The 21,198-nt window shown below is 39.1% G+C and overlaps 1 protein-coding gene across 4 annotated transcripts in view; it reads left to right on the forward strand.

Annotated features, from left to right (window-relative positions):
- mapk10 (mitogen-activated protein kinase 10) overlaps nt 1-19,555 on the forward strand; it is a 36,161-nt gene extending 16,606 nt beyond the window's left edge. Inside the window, exons 4-14 of one of the 4 annotated variants that reach the window (XM_005720332.1) lie at nt 959-1,088; nt 1,550-1,608; nt 1,996-2,134; nt 2,753-2,918; nt 3,866-3,937; nt 10,169-10,351; nt 13,501-13,625; nt 14,343-14,369; nt 16,073-16,136; nt 16,389-16,466; nt 18,834-18,911. In XM_005720332.1, the coding sequence (XP_005720389.1) occupies nt 959-1,088; nt 1,550-1,608; nt 1,996-2,134; nt 2,753-2,918; nt 3,866-3,937; nt 10,169-10,351; nt 13,501-13,625; nt 14,343-14,369; nt 16,073-16,136; nt 16,389-16,466; nt 18,834-18,850 (1,060 nt within the window). In that variant the 3' untranslated portion in view covers nt 18,851-18,911. Of the gene's footprint in view, nt 1-958; nt 1,089-1,549; nt 1,609-1,995; nt 2,135-2,752; nt 2,919-3,865; nt 3,938-9,187; nt 9,260-10,168; nt 10,352-13,500; nt 13,626-14,342; nt 14,370-16,072; nt 16,137-16,388; nt 16,497-18,833 lie in introns of all 4 variants that reach the window. The other 3 variants (XM_005720333.1, XM_013910210.1, XM_005720331.1) reach the window with 3 other exon arrangements.
- The last annotated feature ends 1,643 nt before the right edge of the window (nt 19,556-21,198 follow it).

The following is a 21,198-nucleotide window of genomic DNA, read 5'->3' on the forward strand; positions in this document are numbered from 1 at the left end:
TAGATAGATAGATAGATAGATAGATAGATAGATAGATAGATAGATAGATAGATAGATAGATAGATAGATAGATAGATAGATAGATAGATAGATAGATGAAACTAAATACTCTTACTTTTCCCACACTAATTAAGAGGGTAAGTTGCAACCACTTAGCAGTTTTAGCAGTTTATTGTTTTTGTTTGGTATTCAGCTGCGTATTAACGCAACACTAAGAAAGAAAGACATCATCGATGATCTTTTCTCAAACTGAGAAAGAAAGGAATCAGGGTGTTGCACTGGGCCAATCAAAGTCCTGACTTCAACCTGACTGAAATGCTGCAGCGGGACTCTAACAGAGCTGTGAATAAATGAATGCCAGCAAACCTCACTGTAAAGGAGACTGGTCCAAATTTGCTCCATGATGATGTGAGAGACTGGTAAAAGTCACAGAGAAAACACTTACTTGACTCTGTTGCTGTTAAAAGTAGTACAACAAGCTGCATGTTGCCTTAATTTATGTTAAATAAATAATTTCTTTTTACCATGACTGTGAATACAAAATGCAGAAATAAATACAATAATAATTATTAATAAAAAAATTAATTCATTGACTATAAGATTAGATAAAAAATTCAAATAATAGTAATAATAATAATACGATATGAGAGTAAACTCATTAAATTAAAAAATTATGTATACATTTATGTTTAATCACAGTGTGTCATGGATTTAATGGGCGACTTATTGATTTTAGTTTTATTAAGTATATAACTTACTATTACTGTAATACACAGTTGTCACACAGCTAGCAAGTTATAATTGAGCCCTATAATCTTCATGTATTAATAAGTTCTGATTTATATTATTTTTACAGAGAGCCTTTCATCTATTTTATCCTTTTGTGTCAGTGACTATTGACATTAAGCCATGGATTGTTGCAAGAGGAATACTGATCTCTGTGGTTTGTTTTCTGCAGTGCGGGCTATGACGCTGTCCTGGACAGAAATGTAGCCATCAAGAAGCTGAGCAGACCCTTCCAGAACCAGACCCATGCCAAGAGGGCATACCGGGAGTTGGTGCTTATGAAATGCGTCAATCACAAAAATGTAAGCGATTCAAACGAGAGGTAACAAAGGACCAAAGGAAAATGTATCCCGAATTGAATGAGATGCAGTTTAAAACTGCACCCCAGTCTGAGTCTATTTCTGGCTCCTGCTAAATCCCTTTGCTACAAAAGCAGACAAGTCGCAGCGACGTTATGACCGTGCTAAATTCCATGCCTCCAGAAATGTACTAAACTGGCAAGAGACTGAAACAGAGAGTGCTTCAAGGCATGGATGTAATCACCAGTGCCGCAGTTTGTGCTCTTCTGCCTCTTTTTTCCATCCTCCACATTTATCCCCACTCTTTTGTTTCGTTTCGCCTCTCTGGTTTACTCTGTCTCTCACTCAGCGGTGTCCTTCAAGAGGGTCATTACTAACTTGTGCCCACAGTCCCTTGCTTTAATGTCTTTTCTTGTATTTTTACTGCTCGTTGTTGACCCTGTTCATGCTGTTCTCTTTTTCAGATTATCAGTTTATTAAATGTCTTCACACCACAGAAATCATTAGAGGAATTCCAGGATGTGTAAGTATACTCAGGAAAAAAATGAGCAAGAAAACGAAACGTGTGTTCATTTAAAATGCCAGACAAAATACAGGGAGTCTATTTACACTACATTAGGTGCTTATTACTCCTTTGCACCTCATTCGTTTTTGACAACTATTCGAGTGGAATCAGTGAACGTACTGTAGGTGTAATGTGAGGCAGCCGGAGGTGTCCTGTTTCCATAATGAATGATAAATGAGAGTGAATTCACTTTTAGAACAATATCTGTGTAAATAGTACCAGAGTGAGAGTTATCGGCCCACGTGGAGGCTTTCAGTTTCTCAGCAGTAACTCGTGGGCCACACATCTCACAAGTGTGTCAACCATTCATGCATAAATTAAACTTTTTTTGTTTTTGTTTTTTAGGTATCTAGTGATGGAACTAATGGATGCCAACTTGTGCCAGGTGATTCAGATGGAGCTTGACCATGAGAGAATGTCCTACCTGCTCTACCAGATGCTGTGTGGTATCAAACATCTGCACTCAGCCGGCATTATTCACAGGGTAGGAGAGCAAGCCTGCTCTGTCTTCTTCTTCCACTGCTGGATTTGGTTTGTGTCGTGTGCTTTTAAATCTTCAGCAATGTCAATATATTGCACACGTTTTGTGCCATCACCTCAATCGCTTTAGTGAGAAAACGCTACAGAGACCAGGGCTGAGAAGCGGGAACAAGTGCGCACTGGACTCTGCAGGTTTTGCGTGCCACATGCATGAAGGCAGACAGCATTTGCATTTGTAGAAAGCGCCTTCCCTATGTCAACAATAATTTAGTCCCGACATTGCTGCAGTTCAGAATTACCTCCTGTAAAAAAGCAAATTGTTGTTCTAACACCCCGAGTTGTGTGAGGATCAAACAAAGAAAATATGTGTTGATAGAATTTTAGAGTTGCTGGAAGGTTTGTTATCATCAGAGCGAGGCAGTCTAGTTCATCCTCGTTCTTTCATTTCCCTTATTTTCCACGTTTTTGTTCTATTCCCTTAAATGAAAAACTGAAGTATTATACTAAAGAGTCTCTTACATGAATCATTAACAAACAATAATTGTTAATAGACTTTCTGTGAATAACAGCAGGAAATAATCATTAATATACATTTTTTCTCATTTCCCATTGCTTTTGCCAGGATCTCAAACCAAGCAATATAGTGGTGAAATCAGACTGTACCCTGAAAATCCTGGATTTCGGTCTGGCTAGGACTGCAGGCACCAGTTTCATGATGACCCCGTATGTGGTGACCCGATACTACAGAGCCCCAGAGGTCATACTAGGAATGGGATACAAGGAGAATGGTGAGATTAAATAGAGTCATGGTATTTAATTTTTATTAGTATTACTATTTGCTTTTAGATCCAAGTACAACTGTAACTGTACACTGCAAATTGTAAATAAAAACAGAATGTGATGACTTGCAAATCTCATTAATCCATATTTTATTCACAGTAGTACACAGAAAACATATCAAATGTTTACACTGTGAAAATGTGCTATCAAAAAAAATCAAAAACGCTCAAGCTAAACAAATGGCGGGAAAAGTGGTACAAAAAATGGTAATAAAGTGGTAATAAAAAATTTTCTAATATGATATATCATCAATTACACTTTGTAGTTTATTGGCACTTTTTTGCACTTGGTTATGTTCTTGCTGTGGCAGTGAGCCAACATAAAACTGATGTGGGGGAAAAAAGCCTTTGAAATGTTTACATTTTAAGAAGCTAATTACGGCTCTATGTGTTTTTAAACCATCTACGATCTGAATAATCAAACTGCTCACATGTGCAGATGATCGTTTGATGATGATTCCAAATTAAAGTGTCATATCATTAACTTTAAAACCTTATCAACAATTCTGGTCGAGTGACTTAAAGTGCTGGAGTTATGAGTCACTGATTAAAAGCCCCCAGAACACGTGACTGAGTGCCAGCCTCAGTGACTCATTAGCCATATATCTCTGAAGAAGGGAAGCCTGAAAGCTCCAGGGCTTTGAATTTCCTGCCACTAGTTAGTCTATCTGAGGCGCTGCTTCACTGTACTTCACTCTGTTCTGTCTATCTCTGTATTCCATTCTGATTTGAATCCTGAAACATGCCTCTCACTAATTATTCCTCTCTCAATTAAAACCAGTTAGCATCTGATCACTAATGCCAGTCTATGAGCTGTCTATGGACAACACTAACCTTTGCTTTCCCTCCTTGTGTTTTGCTCCCTCTGTGTCTCATCCTCACCTCTATGCGTGCAGTGGATATTTGGTCGGTGGGGTGCATTATGGGAGAAATGGTGCGCCACAAAATCCTTTTCCCTGGCCGGGACTGTATCCTTGTTAATAAAAACAGATCAATTCTTTGACTGTGGCTTTTTACATGTTGTAGTTTTGCTCATAAAAGTCAAGTGACACTCACACTGAAAATAGTTTTTTTAGTTTAAAGTATAAGCAACCATGTTCAGTTTTGATTGATTGTGATGCTCTCTGAAAGCACCTGAGAGTATCTGGAAGTGCTATGCCAGCTAAGGAAAAAGAAGCTGCCGCCATGCAAGCAGGTAAAGATCTTAGAAATATAACTTTTAAATGGTGTTTTGGTCAAGCAGATACTGAGCCTGATGTTTGCTGTATGTTACTGAGGTGAACTAAACCACACTCACATCTGGCTGGCTTGTAACACAGATTTATAGCAACAACAACTTATCTTCTTTAACGCTTTTCACTTAACCTAGTAACATCATAAAATGCTCTTTTCAATGCTTTTTTTCAATGGGAAGAGGAAATTCTTTCTTACCTTATTTCTGAATATTTAAATGTGTGCTCTTAGAGTGCTACCTGGTGTTTTCTCTTGCAGTGATCGGGGTGTGATTGCATCCCTGAGAAGACTTCCTTCAGTAGGGTGGATTTGTAAAAATAGTCCCTGTGCTGGAGTTGAGGGCATGCGCACATATGGGATGAGGACATCTACATGTATGAGTCAGGAATGCTAATTAAATATTCAGTAATGAGTGAATAATATTGAGTATTCCCTTTGAGCATGTGTAAATAGCAGCCTGGTTGAACTCAATTAGCAGTGGAAAGTTCAAAGGTTGAAAGTGTAGTCGATTAGCACATAGTAATTCCCCTGTAATTAAATGAAGTTATTTGAAATTACAATGTAATTATATTCACCCACAAATACTTAAAGACAGATACGCAATTAGGGGTGTCAAACAAATGCTAAAATGCTTAAGTAAAAATTAATTTTAAGTGCAGACATCAAACATTTTCCCATCTTACATCGTAAACACACTGTACTTTTCAGGCCAGAGGTCTTATTATGGATTGGATTAATGTTGCCTTTTGATATCTTTATTTAATATTTATAAAGTTGATGTGCATGATGGATGTTCTATTATTCAACTGTCCTTTTATTCTACCAATATATATGTAATAAGGACTGTTCCCACTCACAGTCCTTATCACATATATATTGGGGTGGCTGTAGCTCAGGTGGCAGAGCAGGTCAGCCACTAATCAGAAGGTCGGTGGTTCGATCCCAGGCTGCATCCTGGCTGCATGCCAAATAACCTTGGGCAAGATACTAACCCCATGTTTGCCTACTGGTGGTGGTCAGAGGGCCCGGTGGCGCCAGTGTCCGGCAGCCTCGCCTCTGTCAGTGCGCCCCAGGGCAGCTCTGGCTACAATGTAGCTTGCTATCGCCAGTGTGTGAATGGGTGAATGACTGAATGTAGTGTAAAGCGCTTTGGGGTCCTTAGCGACTAGAAAAGCGCTATACAAATACAGGCCATTTACATTTACCAACTTATGAGAAAACATAAATACCATCAAAACTTGTAGGTGTGTGACCTTATATTGATGGAGCCAAGTCGAACTTGATTCATTTTCTTTCACAATCACTATTCAAAAATAACTTTCAGGAAATTTCAAGTTATTTTAAATTTTAAGGTTAAGGCTACTCCATAATACAAAAGCACAACATGCTTACAATGTAAGATTGGCACATTTTGTTTACTTTTCTACAAAATTATGTAGAAGTTAGTAGTTAGTGCTTGCAGTACAATTTGTGTTTCATGTCTAAAAACATCCTCAGAATTCTGGCACTATGTAAAGTAACTCATGCTGTAATTAAAATTACTTACAGACTACTTGAATTCACTTACAGTATATTCTTTTCTTTGTTTTGTGTAAAATCCTGACTTGTCATTCCTTATTTTAGTGTACCTACCTTTACGTATTTTTAAGTAAATATAATGACTCTGTAATTTCAAAGAAATACAATGAAATGCCATTTATTTACAGGGGAATTAGTAAAGAGCCATATTATAATCTGTTACCTTAGCAAGTAATTAAGATGAAGAATAAAGTGCTATAGGTGGGATAACCTATATTTTACCAGTATCAAATCACACATGCCTTTTAAAGACTGAACCCAAAGAGCACCATAAATTCAGACACGCAGATTGGCTACAACCTACTGCTGTAAGGCTTGTGTCTCATCCCCAGTTGAAAACAGTTTCTAACAAATACACAATTTAATTTGGAATTAGAGGTAAAAGATTCCGACCCTTTGCCTGAATTCAGGGGGAACAAATGGCAGTGAAAGCAAAGCCATTTTCATACGTTTTGTCGTTGTCACAAGTCTGAAGCAAACCATCTCCTGTTGTGTTTTCACGTGTCGCACACAACAGAAGATTGCGTCAAAGTTGTTCTCACCAGTATAAATACTCAATTGATTTAGGCGGGGGTGCTGCCTGAATACAGAGTACTGGGTGCAGGAGACGCAATGCCCTATTGTTTGTTGTGAATCCATTAAACAGTTATCTGTGCTATTCCCCGTGAGGTAAAGACCATTTAATGTCTGACAGCACTTAGGCGCTTGAAGGGATTTCTTTGCACTTTGCATGCAGATCCAGTGCCTACCTGTTCAAATATGAAACATGAAGCTCACAGGACTGTTTGCAGATTCTTGTAATTGATTAACTTTTTGTTGTTTAGGAACCTCGAGCAAATTCTGTTTGAGGGTCAATATTCAGATAATTAACACATTTATTAGGACCAGAAAACAAACAAAAAGTAGCACATATATCATACAGTGGTAGTACCACTAACTGTGCTCTCTTTTCATGTAGCTGCTAGCGTTTTTGACAGTGAACTGAGATTGATCACAGCCACACATGGCAATAGTAAAGGTAATACTCTGCTGTCTGCAGCCCTGAGCACTGGGTCCCTGAAAGATTAATGTTCTGGAAAGCTAGAGAAACCCAGCAATGAGTCAAGCAATATCTTTCTCCGCTGTCTCTGCTCCCAAAATGACCTAAAAATTCGTATCATTTCATCACTCCATACCTTTTGCTTTAGATCAATAAAGTAGAGTCATGCACACTTTTGTTAATCTTCTGCTTATAGATCAGTTCTGGACTGGTACCCTGTTGTCGCAAATCTTAATGTATTTCATTGATTTTTCAACTTAGAACTATTGACCTGGCTAAAGTCTACACGTCCCAGAGTGTCTGTCAAATGATACAGAGTAGGTAAGAGACTACCGGTAAAAGCCCAGTGGGCTACAGGGTTACTGGTTGTTCTGTGATGGATGAGTGGAGCAGTGTGTTTATTAATAAGTTATATTGGAGGTCTTGGAGGAACCAAAGGTGGATTTTACTGTGGTCAATAAGCTTGAAAATATATTCTCTCTAGAGAAGGTGAAATGATTTTAACATTTCCTTCTGTACAGAGGTCTTTTTTCTACTTAGTAATCATACAGCCACCATTACCTCCTTTGTTCTTCAAGTTTTAAAATGTGGCTGACTTTTGTTTTAAAGTACCTCTCTGCAGAAATGATTAAGCACTGATAGTTCGGATAGCATTGCTGACTGGTGTTGGCCTATTACAGATGCACTGTATGGACACAAGTATTGGGTCACGCTGCTTAATCTTTGAACTTGGGTGGAATTTTGTGTTTGTTTTGTTGCCAACTTTGTTGCCACAGGGGTATAAAACCAAGAAAGAATGGGTGGTTCTGAAGAGCTCACTGAATTTCAGCGTGGTACTGTAATAGGATGCCAGCGTTGCAACAAGTCAATTTGTTCCCTCCCAGATATTCCACAATCAGCTTCCACAATCTTCCACTCCCCCATGAAGTGGCAGACCATGGTTGCCAAGTGCTGAGGCACATAGTTTGGCACTCCAGACCTCCTTTGGCATTAACATCAGCACAAAAACTGTGTGCTTGGAGGTTGGGGAGGCACCGGTTTCCAAGGCCAAACAGCTGCATGCAAGCACTATATCACTAAGTGCAAATCCAAGTATCGGATGAAGTGAGTAAATCACTGGGTTCTGGAAGAAACTTGTTCTGTGGATGGGCGAATCATGGTTTTCTATCTGGCAATCTGAAGCATGAGTGCATTGCATTATGCCAACTGTAGAGTTTGATGGAGGAGGGATGAACTACAACAGAGTCTGTGAGCCAGGCCCTTTTGTCCAACAGCACTCTGTGACCTTCACAAAAGGTCTTCTGGATGAATGGGCAAAATTCCCACAGGCACACTTAAAAATCTTGTAAAAAGACTTCCCAGAAGAGTGGAACCTGTTACAGGTGCAAAGGAGGGACCAACTCCATGGCTTTAGAATGGGATGTCAGAAAATCTCCCGTGGGTGTAGTCAAATAGGTAGCCTAAAACCTTTGTGTATACAGCACATATTGGTATTTCATTGATGTATATGTTATGATATACTATAGCAAATTAGGCTTGAACAACCCAAAATAGCTTGTTGTCCAAACAGGGCTTAAGGTTGTAGTATAGCTCAAACTGTTCCAGGGTGTTTAAGCGTTATGTGCTAACTCTGTTGTCACACCTAATAAACAGCATATGTTTCTTTTCCTTTTCTATTTTCCTAAAAAATAAGTTAAATATATTACACAGCATTAGTGTGTTATTTGATTTTCTTCTGAAGTAATAATGGTATGTTTGCAGGTACTCTATTTCTGGTTGAAATTCTCAGTATTTCTAAATGGGGACTTTAAATTGGAGGCCAATGTGTTTGTGTCACTGGTCTGCTTAAAATGTGCCTTAGAGTATCTTCACCCTGACAAAAAAACCCTCCCTGACCATTTTTAAAAAATGTAAACACTTTGCTATTTGAAAAAACGGAGAAGGAGAAATTTTCATTTAAAGAAACACGCAACACATTTGTGCCAAGTAAGGAGACACAGCTTAACAATTACCAGTGTGTTCTGTATTTAATTATATTAAATGGATCAAATTACAAAGTGACTGGGTTGGCTCCTAGAGAATTGTTGTTGGGGTGTACACCCTCTCTGCAGCTTTACAGAGCTTCATAGTGTTTTTTTAAACACTGTTGAGCTGTCTAGCCCCAGTGCATTGCTTTCGCTGTTAGCCGGGGGCCTGTTTTCTACAAAAAAAGAACAAAAAACAGCTGTGATGACTCACTGTAAGCAACCTGCCCTAAGGACAGATGCAGTTAGCAGATAGCTGGTGAACATCTGGTCGCTAAAGAGTCACATATTCCTCTCAGCAAATGTTTGTGTTTGTGTGTTTATGTGGGTGCGTGTGACCTTAGTGGACATGTGGTCAGTCGGCTGCATCTTTGGAGAGTTGATAAGAGGGACAGTGCTGTTCCCTGGGACGGACCGTATCCTTCCTCCCTCTGTTAGAAATGTAAACCTGAAGGCAGCAGGAACCCTGCAGCGTTTTTTCGAGGGCAGTTGCGAATGACTCTGAGTCTATCGAGCATCATGCGTTTTGGCACTGACATGCTGAGAAAAAACAAAAAAAATCACCTCGAGGTGTCAGAGCGAATCCAACTGCTTGCTGAAGAGCCGTGGATAAGAGTCTTAGTGGATTAAAAAACCCCGCTTTACTAGGCACTGGGTGGATCATGGCCAGTGTGCAATAGAGACAAAACGGAGATGGAAGCGTGAGACGTTCCAGCAAAATGAAGTAATAGGGATCTATAGTGGCCTCTGGCAGCTCTCTGCCCTAACTGGCACTCGGTGTGAGAACATTAGGAGGGGAAGGTTTGGAGTGTGTCGAAGGATAAGAGAGGAAATATTTGTTGTAAGGAAGGAAGTGAAAGAGAAGCTGATACAACTACTGGACACACGGCTACATTTATACCGTACACGTGTCTTTTAATCCAATCAGTCATGTTTTCATCAAAAGGTTTATTATTATTTTTTTATTTTTAGAAACACTTAACAATGGCTGGAGACAAAGAAAAACAAAAAGAATAAAAGGATTTTTGTTTTTTTTTATAGAAATCTTGTGTTTTTCACCATTTAGAAGTCAGCTGGGGTTTTTTTCCCTAATCCTAATGAATACTTCTTTTGGTGGTTAAGTGGGAAACAGCTGATTTGAGATTAAAAATTATTAATTTATCTTGGTCACAGCACTTTGTAGCACTCCTTTTTGTGCTTTTAAATGGAAAATGAAGCCAGAATTGTATTGTAGTGTGATACCTGAGGGTACACTGAGCTTTGCAGGGTGACAGGATGCTCTGTATTCCATGTGTGTTTCCCTTGATCTTGGCCTTCCACACCAGATATTGATCAGTGGAACAAAGTGATCGAGCAGCTGGGCACGCCCTCGCCAGAATTCATGAAGAAACTTCAACCCACAGTGAGGAACTATGTCGAGAACCGGCCAAAGTACGCAGGCCTCACCTTCCCCAAACTCTTCCCCGACTGCCTTTTCCCTGCTGACTCTGAGCACAACAAACTCAAAGGTAAGAACCTCTAATTATACACAGGGAACCTGTGAACTTAGGCTATTGCACTTTAGCCATTTCATTAGCTTCCAGTATGAGTCTTTGAAGGTCTTTTATTGAACCTTTGCACAAATATGATGTCTGTCGATTAAAGTCTTCTTTAGGACATCATAGCACTTATCACTCTGACAGGCAGTCATTCTGCATGTATTTTTAATTTGTGTAATATACTAGGATATTAATAATTAGAGCTATTTGTATGTATTTTGCTTTATTTTGTATCTTTGTAGTATATTGTCTTATTTAATATAGCTGTTTTGGAGCAACTGCGACTATATAATTTTCTCAGGGATTAATAAAGTATTTCTGAATCTAAATCTGACGTTACAGGTGACTTTGCTTCTGACTTTCCATTTAGTTCATTAGGTTTATATCTTTGTTTATAACTTCCACAATTTATGACATTTAAATGTTGTTTGCATGTTAACTCTGTAAATATGCTATTCTTATTCTCAGCATTTTAGCTGCTCTGTGAGTACATATCACCTAGCAGCTAAGATGGCTATACATTTTGTTCATTTCATGTATGCTGTAGTATGTCAAAAACGAAGTATAGCCTGCTTCTATAGAATATGAGAGGGTAAGTAGTAGCCAGGTGCGGCAAATTAAATGTACTTGATTAATTTGTCATCAGCAAGTGTGAGAACCTCTATAGAAACCGAAGATTTTAACAGTTTGTTGATCTTGCTAGGACTGGGCATCTCAGCAAATTAACCCTAATGTTGAACAGTGACCATGAACTGTGTACCAAAGTATTTTAGAATCACATGCAAGGCCATCTGTCTGACAGCTAAAGCTTTGGGTGATTCAACAGACAACGATCCCAAGCACAGCAGCAAATCTACACTCAATGCCCAAAAAGTCTCAAATTCAGAGTCTCAAAACTCAATTAAGTTATTGCTGCTAAAGGTGGACGCACAAGCTACTGAATCGTCAGGTGTATTTAGTTTTTTAACAGGACTGTACTTTTACATTTTATCTTTGGTCATCCTCCGAGCATCAGTAAACTGCAGTATGTTAATCCTGTACCGTGTGAGCCGATTTCAATCGACTTCTTATGCAGAGTGTTAACTGAGATGTTGTTTCTTCTGTCTCAGCTGAGAATTGAAGGCATCAAAAACATTTCCCATGAGCTATAAAAAAAATATGCTTTTAAAAAAATATTTCGCTCTTCGGCTCCCACATCAAAGCTCTCGAATGTTGAAATTCTAATGAATCGCTTTTGTATTCAAGCTGCTCCCCGCTGGAGTGACACTGTTAAAGGAATACACCGAAAGAGACAGACAGAGTGAGAGGGTGTGAGACCAAGATGAAGTGTTTTGTGTGTTTTGTTTTGTGACAGGTAGGAAGTGAGTCAGACATGAGAGAAACATCCTTTGGGTTTTATTTATTTTAAACCTTAGGGGGAAGACAAGTCACAGTACTGTAGGACAGAGGGAATGAAAGAGAGGTAGGTAAGGAATAAGGAAAGGTGAAAGGAGAGAGACAGAGGAGCTATTTTTTCAAGTTTATCATCTTTTTGATGCTGTGGTGATGCTCAAAGGGTACGCCCAGCTCATCTGTCTGTACTTGCTTCAGCTTCTTCGTTCCTCTGCTGCTGGAGATTTATTTATAGTGAAGGTCAAGTGTGTAGGAGAGGAAGTGTCGTGTGGTTTTAGGGTTTCAATTTCAGATCAGTTCAAAATGGCCAGAGGATAGAGAGTCTGTGTACTGGTAATGCTTATTGAAATTTTTGCTGATAGATGTCCAATTTACTGCAAACTGCAAAAGAACAAGTTGACTGGCAACATCTGCAACAAACAGGCTTAATGTTTAATTAAAAAATATATATGGGACAAACTGAGGAGATATCTGGATGGTTGATTATTAAAGAATTATCTAGCAATAATTCAGATTTCAACTAGTCTGCAGATTAAATACTTAAAACCCAATAAACCCCGTGAAAATTCTGTGAAGCCTTTTTGATTTGCCTGCCCCAATAACAAGTAAAACACAAATATATATATAAAAAAAAGTTTGGCACAATTTATTCATAACAACAACAAAAACAGTTATAAAGTTACAACATCAGTTACAAAGAGATACACATATCCCAGCATACAAACACATGGCCAAGCCTGAGTCATGCTTCCATGTAAGCAAAATTTAAGGAAAAGCTGACTTACAAAGAGTTTCAACAGTTGATTCAGTCAGCCAAAGTTTAGACGCTAAAAGCTCAAACGTGTCATCATCTTGGGACTTACAATAAGAGTGTGGAACACTTAGAAGGCCCTGACCTGATCACTGGAGAGGCCCATCAGCTATATAAGCAGGTGCCTGGCCTTTCATATGTAATTAGTAGAAGTTTAAAATTTCACTGGGAAAGAAGAACTAGTTTTTGCCTTGACTAATTGAAGATGGGCTAAAGAGGGCTGAGAGATGTGCATTCAGAGTGAATTACAATAATCAAGATACAAGAAAAACTATAGCGTGTAATAAAAGTTTGAGATTATTGGCTGACTGTATAGCAGATGGTCTGATACTGCTGTTTTAGAGGACTAGTTTGACATATGTCCTCCTTAGAGAAGCTGTCAGGGCCAAACATGAGAACCTCAGTTTTGTCACTATTGAGCTGGAGGAAATTTGATGAAGGAAAACAAAAGAAATAAACTGGAAAATCAACAAAAATAAGAAATAAACAAACCTTTCTATTCTCAGGTTGTGAGATTACTGTACTCATCCTCCAGAGGTCACCATTAATGCATCTTTGACTATTAAAGACTATTATTATTAGTAGGAGTATTAATATTATTATTGTTGTTATTACAATGCTAATTCATTGAATCTTGGATCTTTATTTAATTTTTTGACCATCGATTACCTCTAATAACCACACATGCATGCTTATATTTTAGATGTTACCCATATCATTTATATCAACTCACGGTAGAATCTGGTTTCTAGTCACAAGCTCCTGTTAATTATTCTCTTTAATCCCTGACATTTCCCGGTCTCTCTCTCTCCTCCCTCTTCCATTACCTGTGCTGTTTGGCATGTAATACTTTCTTGTTTCATCAAAACATCTAAATATCGTTTTTTTCTTTTTAATTTTTTTTTTCAAACTACAGCAAGCCAGGCTAGAGACTTGCTGTCTAAGATGCTGATTATCGACCCTGCTAAGCGGATGTCAGTGGATGAGGCCTTACAGCACCCCTACATCAACGTGTGGTATGATCCGGCTGAGGTGGAGGCGGTGAGTAGGACTTCAGCAGAGCTGCGTATCCATTACCATCCCAAGCTAAATCCTCCTCACCCCGCCCCTCCCATGTTTTAATTTGTACGCACTGATAGTGATTTATAGCATGACTAAACTGCATTGTTTTAACCGCTTGCTATTTTGATAACTTTTGTTCACATCTAATTTGCATTTTTTCCCCCCTCACTTATATTTTTAGTCTTTAGTGCAGAACCAAACGTTTTTGTAGATTTCTGTAAAATAACCCAAAGTCTTTGCTGGTAAATTTTCATGCTACACTGAAAGATTTATATAGTGGGTTGTTGGGTCTTGTAACATGAGAGGGGTGGTGTTGCTGGTTGATTTGGTGAAATCTGGCGTCTTCATCAGCGCCTCATTAGTATGAGGTGACAGTGAGATTGGGTAAAACGCCATCTGCAACCCGAAAATTTTTTACAGCAGTACAAGTAATGAGAGCATGACCAGCTGATGAATGTCAGTGCTGCTGTTCTACTACGTGAAATATCCTGTTGCCTAACACATTCACTGTATAGTAGTTTTTCCTCCTTTATAGAAGATTTCATGACTATGGCCTTGTCTTGTCATCTGGTGTCTGATGGTTTTTAAAGATGACTTTGTTGCTTCTGTTGATGTATAACATGGCTGTGAATGGCATTTCAACACGTTTTCTGCTGTTTTCCCCCCCTTCTCTAATGTCACCTCATCCTGATGAAGGCCAGAGATAACATCCAAATATCCATGGTAAATAACAAACTCCCTACATCAAAGAATGCACTGCAATTGGACTTCTTCGACTAAAGAGTGTAAATGAAAGAAGATTTTTTGGACACATGTGGTTCAGTGCTTCTGCCATATTTGAAGATATTTAAAATCAAGAGAAAAGAGACTGTGTAATGCAAAGAGAGGAGCAGAAAATGCCAATCAAATGAAACATCCAGAATATCTGGATATTGCAGTAATCACAGACTGTATATAAAAGATGGAAGTAACTTCTGGGTCTGAGAAGTGAAGCCAGTGCAGAAATGACCCTACTGTTCTCTTGATCTATGATGTATATGTTTATTTAAAAGAGATAATGCATATAAATTACCACATTAAATTCATCATGTTAATATGCCAGATTTAGCCACATGGGCTAATTGTTATGTGTGGCTCGTGCCAGGTTGAATGAATCAACAAAACAATGATTGTGAGCATAATTAAACAGACACAAAAACATGTAAAATAAAACACCAATATAATATATAATATAAAACGAATATTATTCTTAACTAAAAGTAGCACAGTGCTATTCAGTAAATACTGTACTGACTTTATGGTAACTGTCAGGAGTTTAAAGTCTTTTTAGTACATCAACATGTTATTTTTGTAAATGATGGTTGAAATTAAAGTAAAATAGATGATAAAGTGAGTGCTTTATTGTGCAATAACCTAGTGACTAACTCGTTGGTACTATAAGAGTACACAGTGTCCTGGTTTATTAGTCATTTTCACTTCATGCTTTTCATTTTGTAAATCAAAATGCAGCAGACTTCAAAACAGATATCCACCAACTAATGGGTCACATCAGGGTGGTTATGTCCATCTTTTGTATACAGACCGTGTGCTGTTTTCAGTGGAGCTCAAAGTAACTGTCACATATAAGCAGTCATTGTCAAACTGCACATGCTTCACTCTGCACATAGACCAAAACTCGTATGTCACAGGAAACCTAATCTATTCATTAAAAAAAATCGTAATAGAATACAAGGTTTTAATATTTACTGTAAGAATTTGTTTTGAAGAGAGCTCCTTAGCTACTTCCACAGCTCCACAGCGTTAACATCTACAAACAGTTGGTTTGTCCTGCTGTGGCTGACCCATAACAGTCCCCTCAGGGTTACACCAGAGAGGTTCCTTGGTGGTCGTGTCACCCACACTGACAAAGATGGGCAGGATTACGATGTCGGAGTCTGGGGAATGAGTGAATGAGTAGTTAGATGGGCTGACTCGATGCCAGTCAGCGTATTCTTGACCTAGTAGACGAGATGACAAGTCCCGTGAGGGAGGGTGTGGGGGGAGAGCACTGCTGCCAGATGTTTTCTTATCTCACTATCCTGTCAGGTATTTAGTCCTGATTATAAAGAATGACCTATTTTGAGACATTTTTTGTTTATAAATGGCAGACAATGAACTTACAATGCATTTTATGGAAGTAATACACTACTGCTTAATTTTGATTTAAATTTAATTCATAATCAACATGTGCCGAACTTTTAGACCCGGCATGCTGTTTGTTTTTTTCCTTCCATTTGCACATTTGAAAGATGCATATTTATAACGTGATCTTGTAAAATCTTGAGCTGCTTTCTGTAGGTATTGCACTTGGGAGTAATGCTAGGCCGTTAGCTGAAATGTTACTAAACTGGAATTGTGTTCTCTCTCTCTCTCTCTCTCCTCTTTAGCCTCCACCTCAGATCTACGACAAGCAGCTGGATGAAAGAGAACACTCCATTGATGAATGGAAAGGTGAGTGCTGCTCATCCGGGCTAAAAATAAAAACTCAACAAAGCACACATATGGTAGAACGATAAAAAGCTGTATATTATATGTGCAGTAATGCACTCGATTGATGTAATTTTTTAGTGTTACCATGCATTCGAATGATCTTGTTTTTTAGTAGTTAATGGTAATATGAACACTGTCTGCATAGATGGGTGCAGATTGCACATATTTTTGTCACTTAGTGTGTTCTACTACCTTTTTTCGCACCCCTTGCAGAACTTATCTACAAAGAGGTGATGAACTTTGAGGAGAGAACGAAGAATGGCGTTGTGAAGGGACAACCTTCACCTTCAGGTACTCTCAGTGCATAAGCCTAACCGCTCTGTAAGTGAATTTAATATAACCTTACTGGAGTTATCCCTTGTAATTAGAAAAACCCATTGTGCTGTTGACCACATGTCTCTGTCCCTTACATCTCAAGTTAAATGTTGTTCAGTTCAGTGATGTCACTTTGTGCCTGATGATTTGTAAAGATTGCTATTCTGTGATTGCTAAAATTGCTTCGTAGTACAGGTTAATTCAAATGCCTTTATGATTGTATGTTTATATGTATTACATTGCTGTGTCTTAAGCTTTGGGTTTTGAGGGGTCTGTCTCAGGAAATGTCAGTCTTAGACTTGGCTATAAATGCCCTCAGAGGACAAAAACTGCTATTCTTATGATGTGCCACAGGATGGCAGTATAGAGTTACTTTGAGCATACTAACCAGCCCAGTCAGCATTTGCCGAGATCCATCTGAAAAAAAAAGAAAGAAAGCTGCACTGCTTGTTCGAAACCACAACCACACTGCATGAAAACAGTAAGAAGACTGAAAACACAAGGAGAAGAAATTAAACAGAAACAGACGGCTCAGATCAGAGAACACCTTTCTGGGTGTCCTCTTTCAGTTTATTGTACAAAAGCGAGTGGGATTTTCCCTCTTAGAAAACTTATAAATCATCTCTCACCATAAGCCGGGCAACAAATATCCTTAGTGCCAAATATAGTTAAATAACATGGTGCTCGTTTTTGCTCTGTCTCTCTCGGCCCGTCTCTAGAAAATTCACGAGCTTCATCTTTCTTCTTCTTTCTGTCTACTTGTAATTAAGCAGATGGGCCGCTGTATAGCATCTGACGCAGTGCAGGAGCTGCAGACGACAGTGTCTCATTGCAGCATGAGGAGAAGACCTGCAATCACACACAGTCAGACCCACTTTGTGTGTTTAGATTATGATATTTTTAATGATGTTAACAGAAGATTTTTCAGCCCAGTGCTGCAGTATTTATTTGCACGACACCGTGCATTATCTCATTATCTCCAAGAAAATGAAGAAATGAGCAACAGTTTAGTGAGTGTGGAAGATATGCGTGTGGGCGTGACGCTGTGATGTGATTCAGACTTTAATCACATATTACTGCTTTTGCCACAGTTTCTGTAAAGGTTAATAATATGAGGTAATGACTTAAACTCCCATCTTATATATCGCCGTGTAACTAGTGTGGATTATTGCACGGTACAGTACTTTATGCTGTGCTCCTCTCACACATGAAGCTTTAACCGTCACTTCTGATTAGTTACCCTATAAAACCGATGCGCGCTATTAATCTTGCTTTATTTAAACAGTTACTCCCAACAGGAAACAGACAAAAACAGCAGACTCACAGCGTGCAAGTCCTCTGCACAAATTACTGCATTTGGTCTGTTTCCTGCATCTGCTTTAAAGTCTTTTTTTAAAGGCTGACAAAGCAGGAACCAACTTCATAGAGGTATAAATTGGTCGCTGCGTGCTAATAGACAGAGCATGTACTCACACACACAGTTCCAATTAGGCTTCTGAGGATGTTGGAAACAATGTAATTTTTTTTTATGCATAATATCATTATGTATATTATTTATTAGATCATTAATGTTCAAAAGCAGCAGATTGCTTTTGGGGAAGTACCCCAAGTTCCCTAATATGCATACCTCTGACTTTAAAGCAAGGTGATTATAAGATTATTAATATTAGATTATTAGTCTACCATGTAACCAGCTATATAAAACAAGGACCTGGCCACCATCTCTTCACCCACCAGGTTTTGGACCATGGGTCTTGAAGTTTCAGCATTACTGTGTCCAGATGAATACTCTAGTTATGGATGGATACCCCACCTCATACCCCTAGAATCTATCCATAGAGGGAAAAATCTATTTTGTAATGGGCTGTAAATATGCTTTATAACATTGGGCATCTATGGGGACTAACTCACTTTGGGAGCCAGGTTAAAGGAATTGGCACTTTTGTGTTGGCTTTATTTTCAGCTCCAGAGGTTGCCATTTGTTACACACACAGACACACAGACCTGTATGAAGACATAAATCATTTTAAGGTATATAATTCATAAGCCACGCTTATGAACTGCTGAAACACTGAAAGCCTTTAATGATATTTCCCGTGGAGCCTCCCGGACCCAAAGCTTAATTATCTTTGTCTCATTACAGATGCACTGTGATTGTGATGCCCCACAGATGTTGTAAATGTTGTTGACATCTCTATCTAATGGAACAGCTAATCATGAATCAGCATTTATCTCACTCTAACCTGTGTGTGCACTTGTATATCTCCTGCGACTGTTTCTCTGCTCGCGTCTTGGCCAGGACTCTTTTACGTTGTAACCCCCCGCTGCTGTTGATTCCCTTAGCACAGGTGCAGCCGTGAACAGCAGCGAGAGCCTCCCTCCCTCCTCCTCAATCAACGACATCTCCTCCATGTCCACCGACCAGACCCTGGCCTCAGACACTGACAGCAGCCTGGAGACCTCTGCAGGACCCTTGGGGTGTTGCAGGTGACTAGCCGCCTGCCTGCGCAACCCCATGTTCTTCCGAAGGTGAAGAACCCAACAAAAACGACCGCCGGAAAATACGACGGCAAAAGAAAAAGACAAAAAAAAAAAAAGAGTAAAGATCAAAATTAATATATTAAGAACAAAAATATGAGATATAGGAATCTGAATTTATGAAATCTAAAGCCTGTGCATTGTCACTGAAAAACAGCAGCGGTATTCAAGTAAATGAGCTCAGATATATGTTAATGATCCTCTAGTTGCTTTGCTTATATTACCCCTCATATTCTTGTATATGGCATCAGATCAAAATGACCAAGCGCTTAGACTTGCATCTCCTGTAAAGTGCATATTGGCTGGCAGCTGGTCTCCCAATTCCTTACAGACAAAAAAAAAAGCAACCAAAAGAAAAGCATTTATGCTCCGATCATTGTGGCAAGGTGGGCTGCCATTTTTGCTCATCACTACTGCTAAATGGGGACTTTCCTCTCCTTCCTCCCCCAGCCCCTCTCCCCTATTCAGCTCTTATTTAATTACACTGCTGTATTTTAACATTGTGTGAGACACCGCCACCTGACCCCCCCCCCCCCCCCTCACCCCAAAAAAAGGCTTCCTGATGTGTTTTCATGTGGTAACTCTGCAGGGACACGTTCCTGCTGTTACCAGGAGTGACCCCCCCTCCCCCCCACCGTGGTAATTTGTAAATATTGTAATTCTGTACAGCTGAAGGGCACACAGAGTGGGACTGACGGCCAGTAAACTGGGATTTTTTTCCTTCTATTTTTCCGACTAGCACACCTTGCCACATCATCGCTTTCCACCTCAGTTGCCCCTGCCTATTGCTGTAGTCCTGCATGATTAGATTTAAACAATGCTAATCTCACTGTATGCTAACGAGTCTATATAGAGACTTTTGTTTATATACAATGTAAACTAACTGGGCACAGTAGGACGTGTGAGTGTGTGTGTGTTGGTGGACCACAGGCAAGCCAATAAGACACTGATAAAAGTGGGGGCTGTTTAGGACGTAAAGGGCCAGTACACACAGAAATAAGTTATTCTGATTGTGCTCAGACTTCACGAGACAGCCTTCAAGAAGTCTAATTTGTGTGTAATGTCCCTTTTTATTTCCCCTGGCAGTGTATGATCGGTCCTTTAACCACAGCCCTGCATGTCATTGTTTATCATTAACCCCTCACAGGCACAGGAGTTGGATCGGTTTCACTGTGGAATAACCACAAAGAACCTTTTCCCCTTTTTGTTTGACTCTTTAAAACATAGCAGAAGTGATACAGTGCTGAGTTTTTAAGACAGGTGATGAGTGTTAACCTTGTAGCTATGGCTTTATATCACCACACACCACACAAAAATGTCGCGACACGAGAAAGCACCCATTAAACGATGTCAGAGGCGAAAGATTCTTTAATTTATTGATTTATATATTTTTGATAGATGGAATCTGAACATGGCAAGTGCCTTTTGGAATGAAGCATTGCAGGTGCAGAAATGATATATTTTTGTTTCCCTCTGTTTTTTCTGGTTCTGCCTTAAAACTGTCTGAGCCCCAAAGCTTAACTGTTTTCCTCGGTGTTTCCATTAAAAAAAAAACATCCCACAAATTTTTCTTTTTACATTTTAATTTGACCTCTTTGTTTTGTTTTGTTTAATTTCTCCTACAAATTAGCTATATCTTCTCTAGCTGGGGTGCAACGCTCAAATATTCACATGCAAAATGCATTTGCACTTTGCAAAGGCTTGGCAGCTGTACTGCTCTAATCTCAAGTCACATCTCACGTTTATCTGTGCAAACTCAGTGTTCTTAAATGAAACAAGAATATAAAACAGTTTTTGGCAGACTGAAATAAACTGAGCTCCACTATGGCAGAGTTTATTTCACCCACTGTGAACCTGCATGGGCAAGTTAGGGTAATTTGGAGTAGTAAGACCTTGGAGCTGGATTTATATGGACAAAACATACATAATTCCCTACTTTAGGCATATTTTGTTTCAAAAGGTGTTTTGCGATGATCCGGTAAATGACAGCAATTAGGTCAGATGAAGAACACGAATGCTCACACTGACTTATTGGAGCCTCCGCATGTATGAAATAGATTCAGTCGCTGCCATGACTTTAAGGAGATGTGGAGACACCGTTGCCACATATTTATTTCAGTGACAGTACAAGTCTGTAACCTTCAGTTCAGCTGCTGCTGCACAATGACTC

The sequence above is a fragment of the Pundamilia nyererei genome, unplaced genomic scaffold, assembly GCF_000239375.1.
Source record: "Pundamilia nyererei isolate P.nyererei 1_Seehausen unplaced genomic scaffold, PunNye1.0 scaffold00002, whole genome shotgun sequence".
Classification (NCBI taxonomy): domain Eukaryota; kingdom Metazoa; phylum Chordata; class Actinopteri; order Cichliformes; family Cichlidae; genus Pundamilia; species Pundamilia nyererei.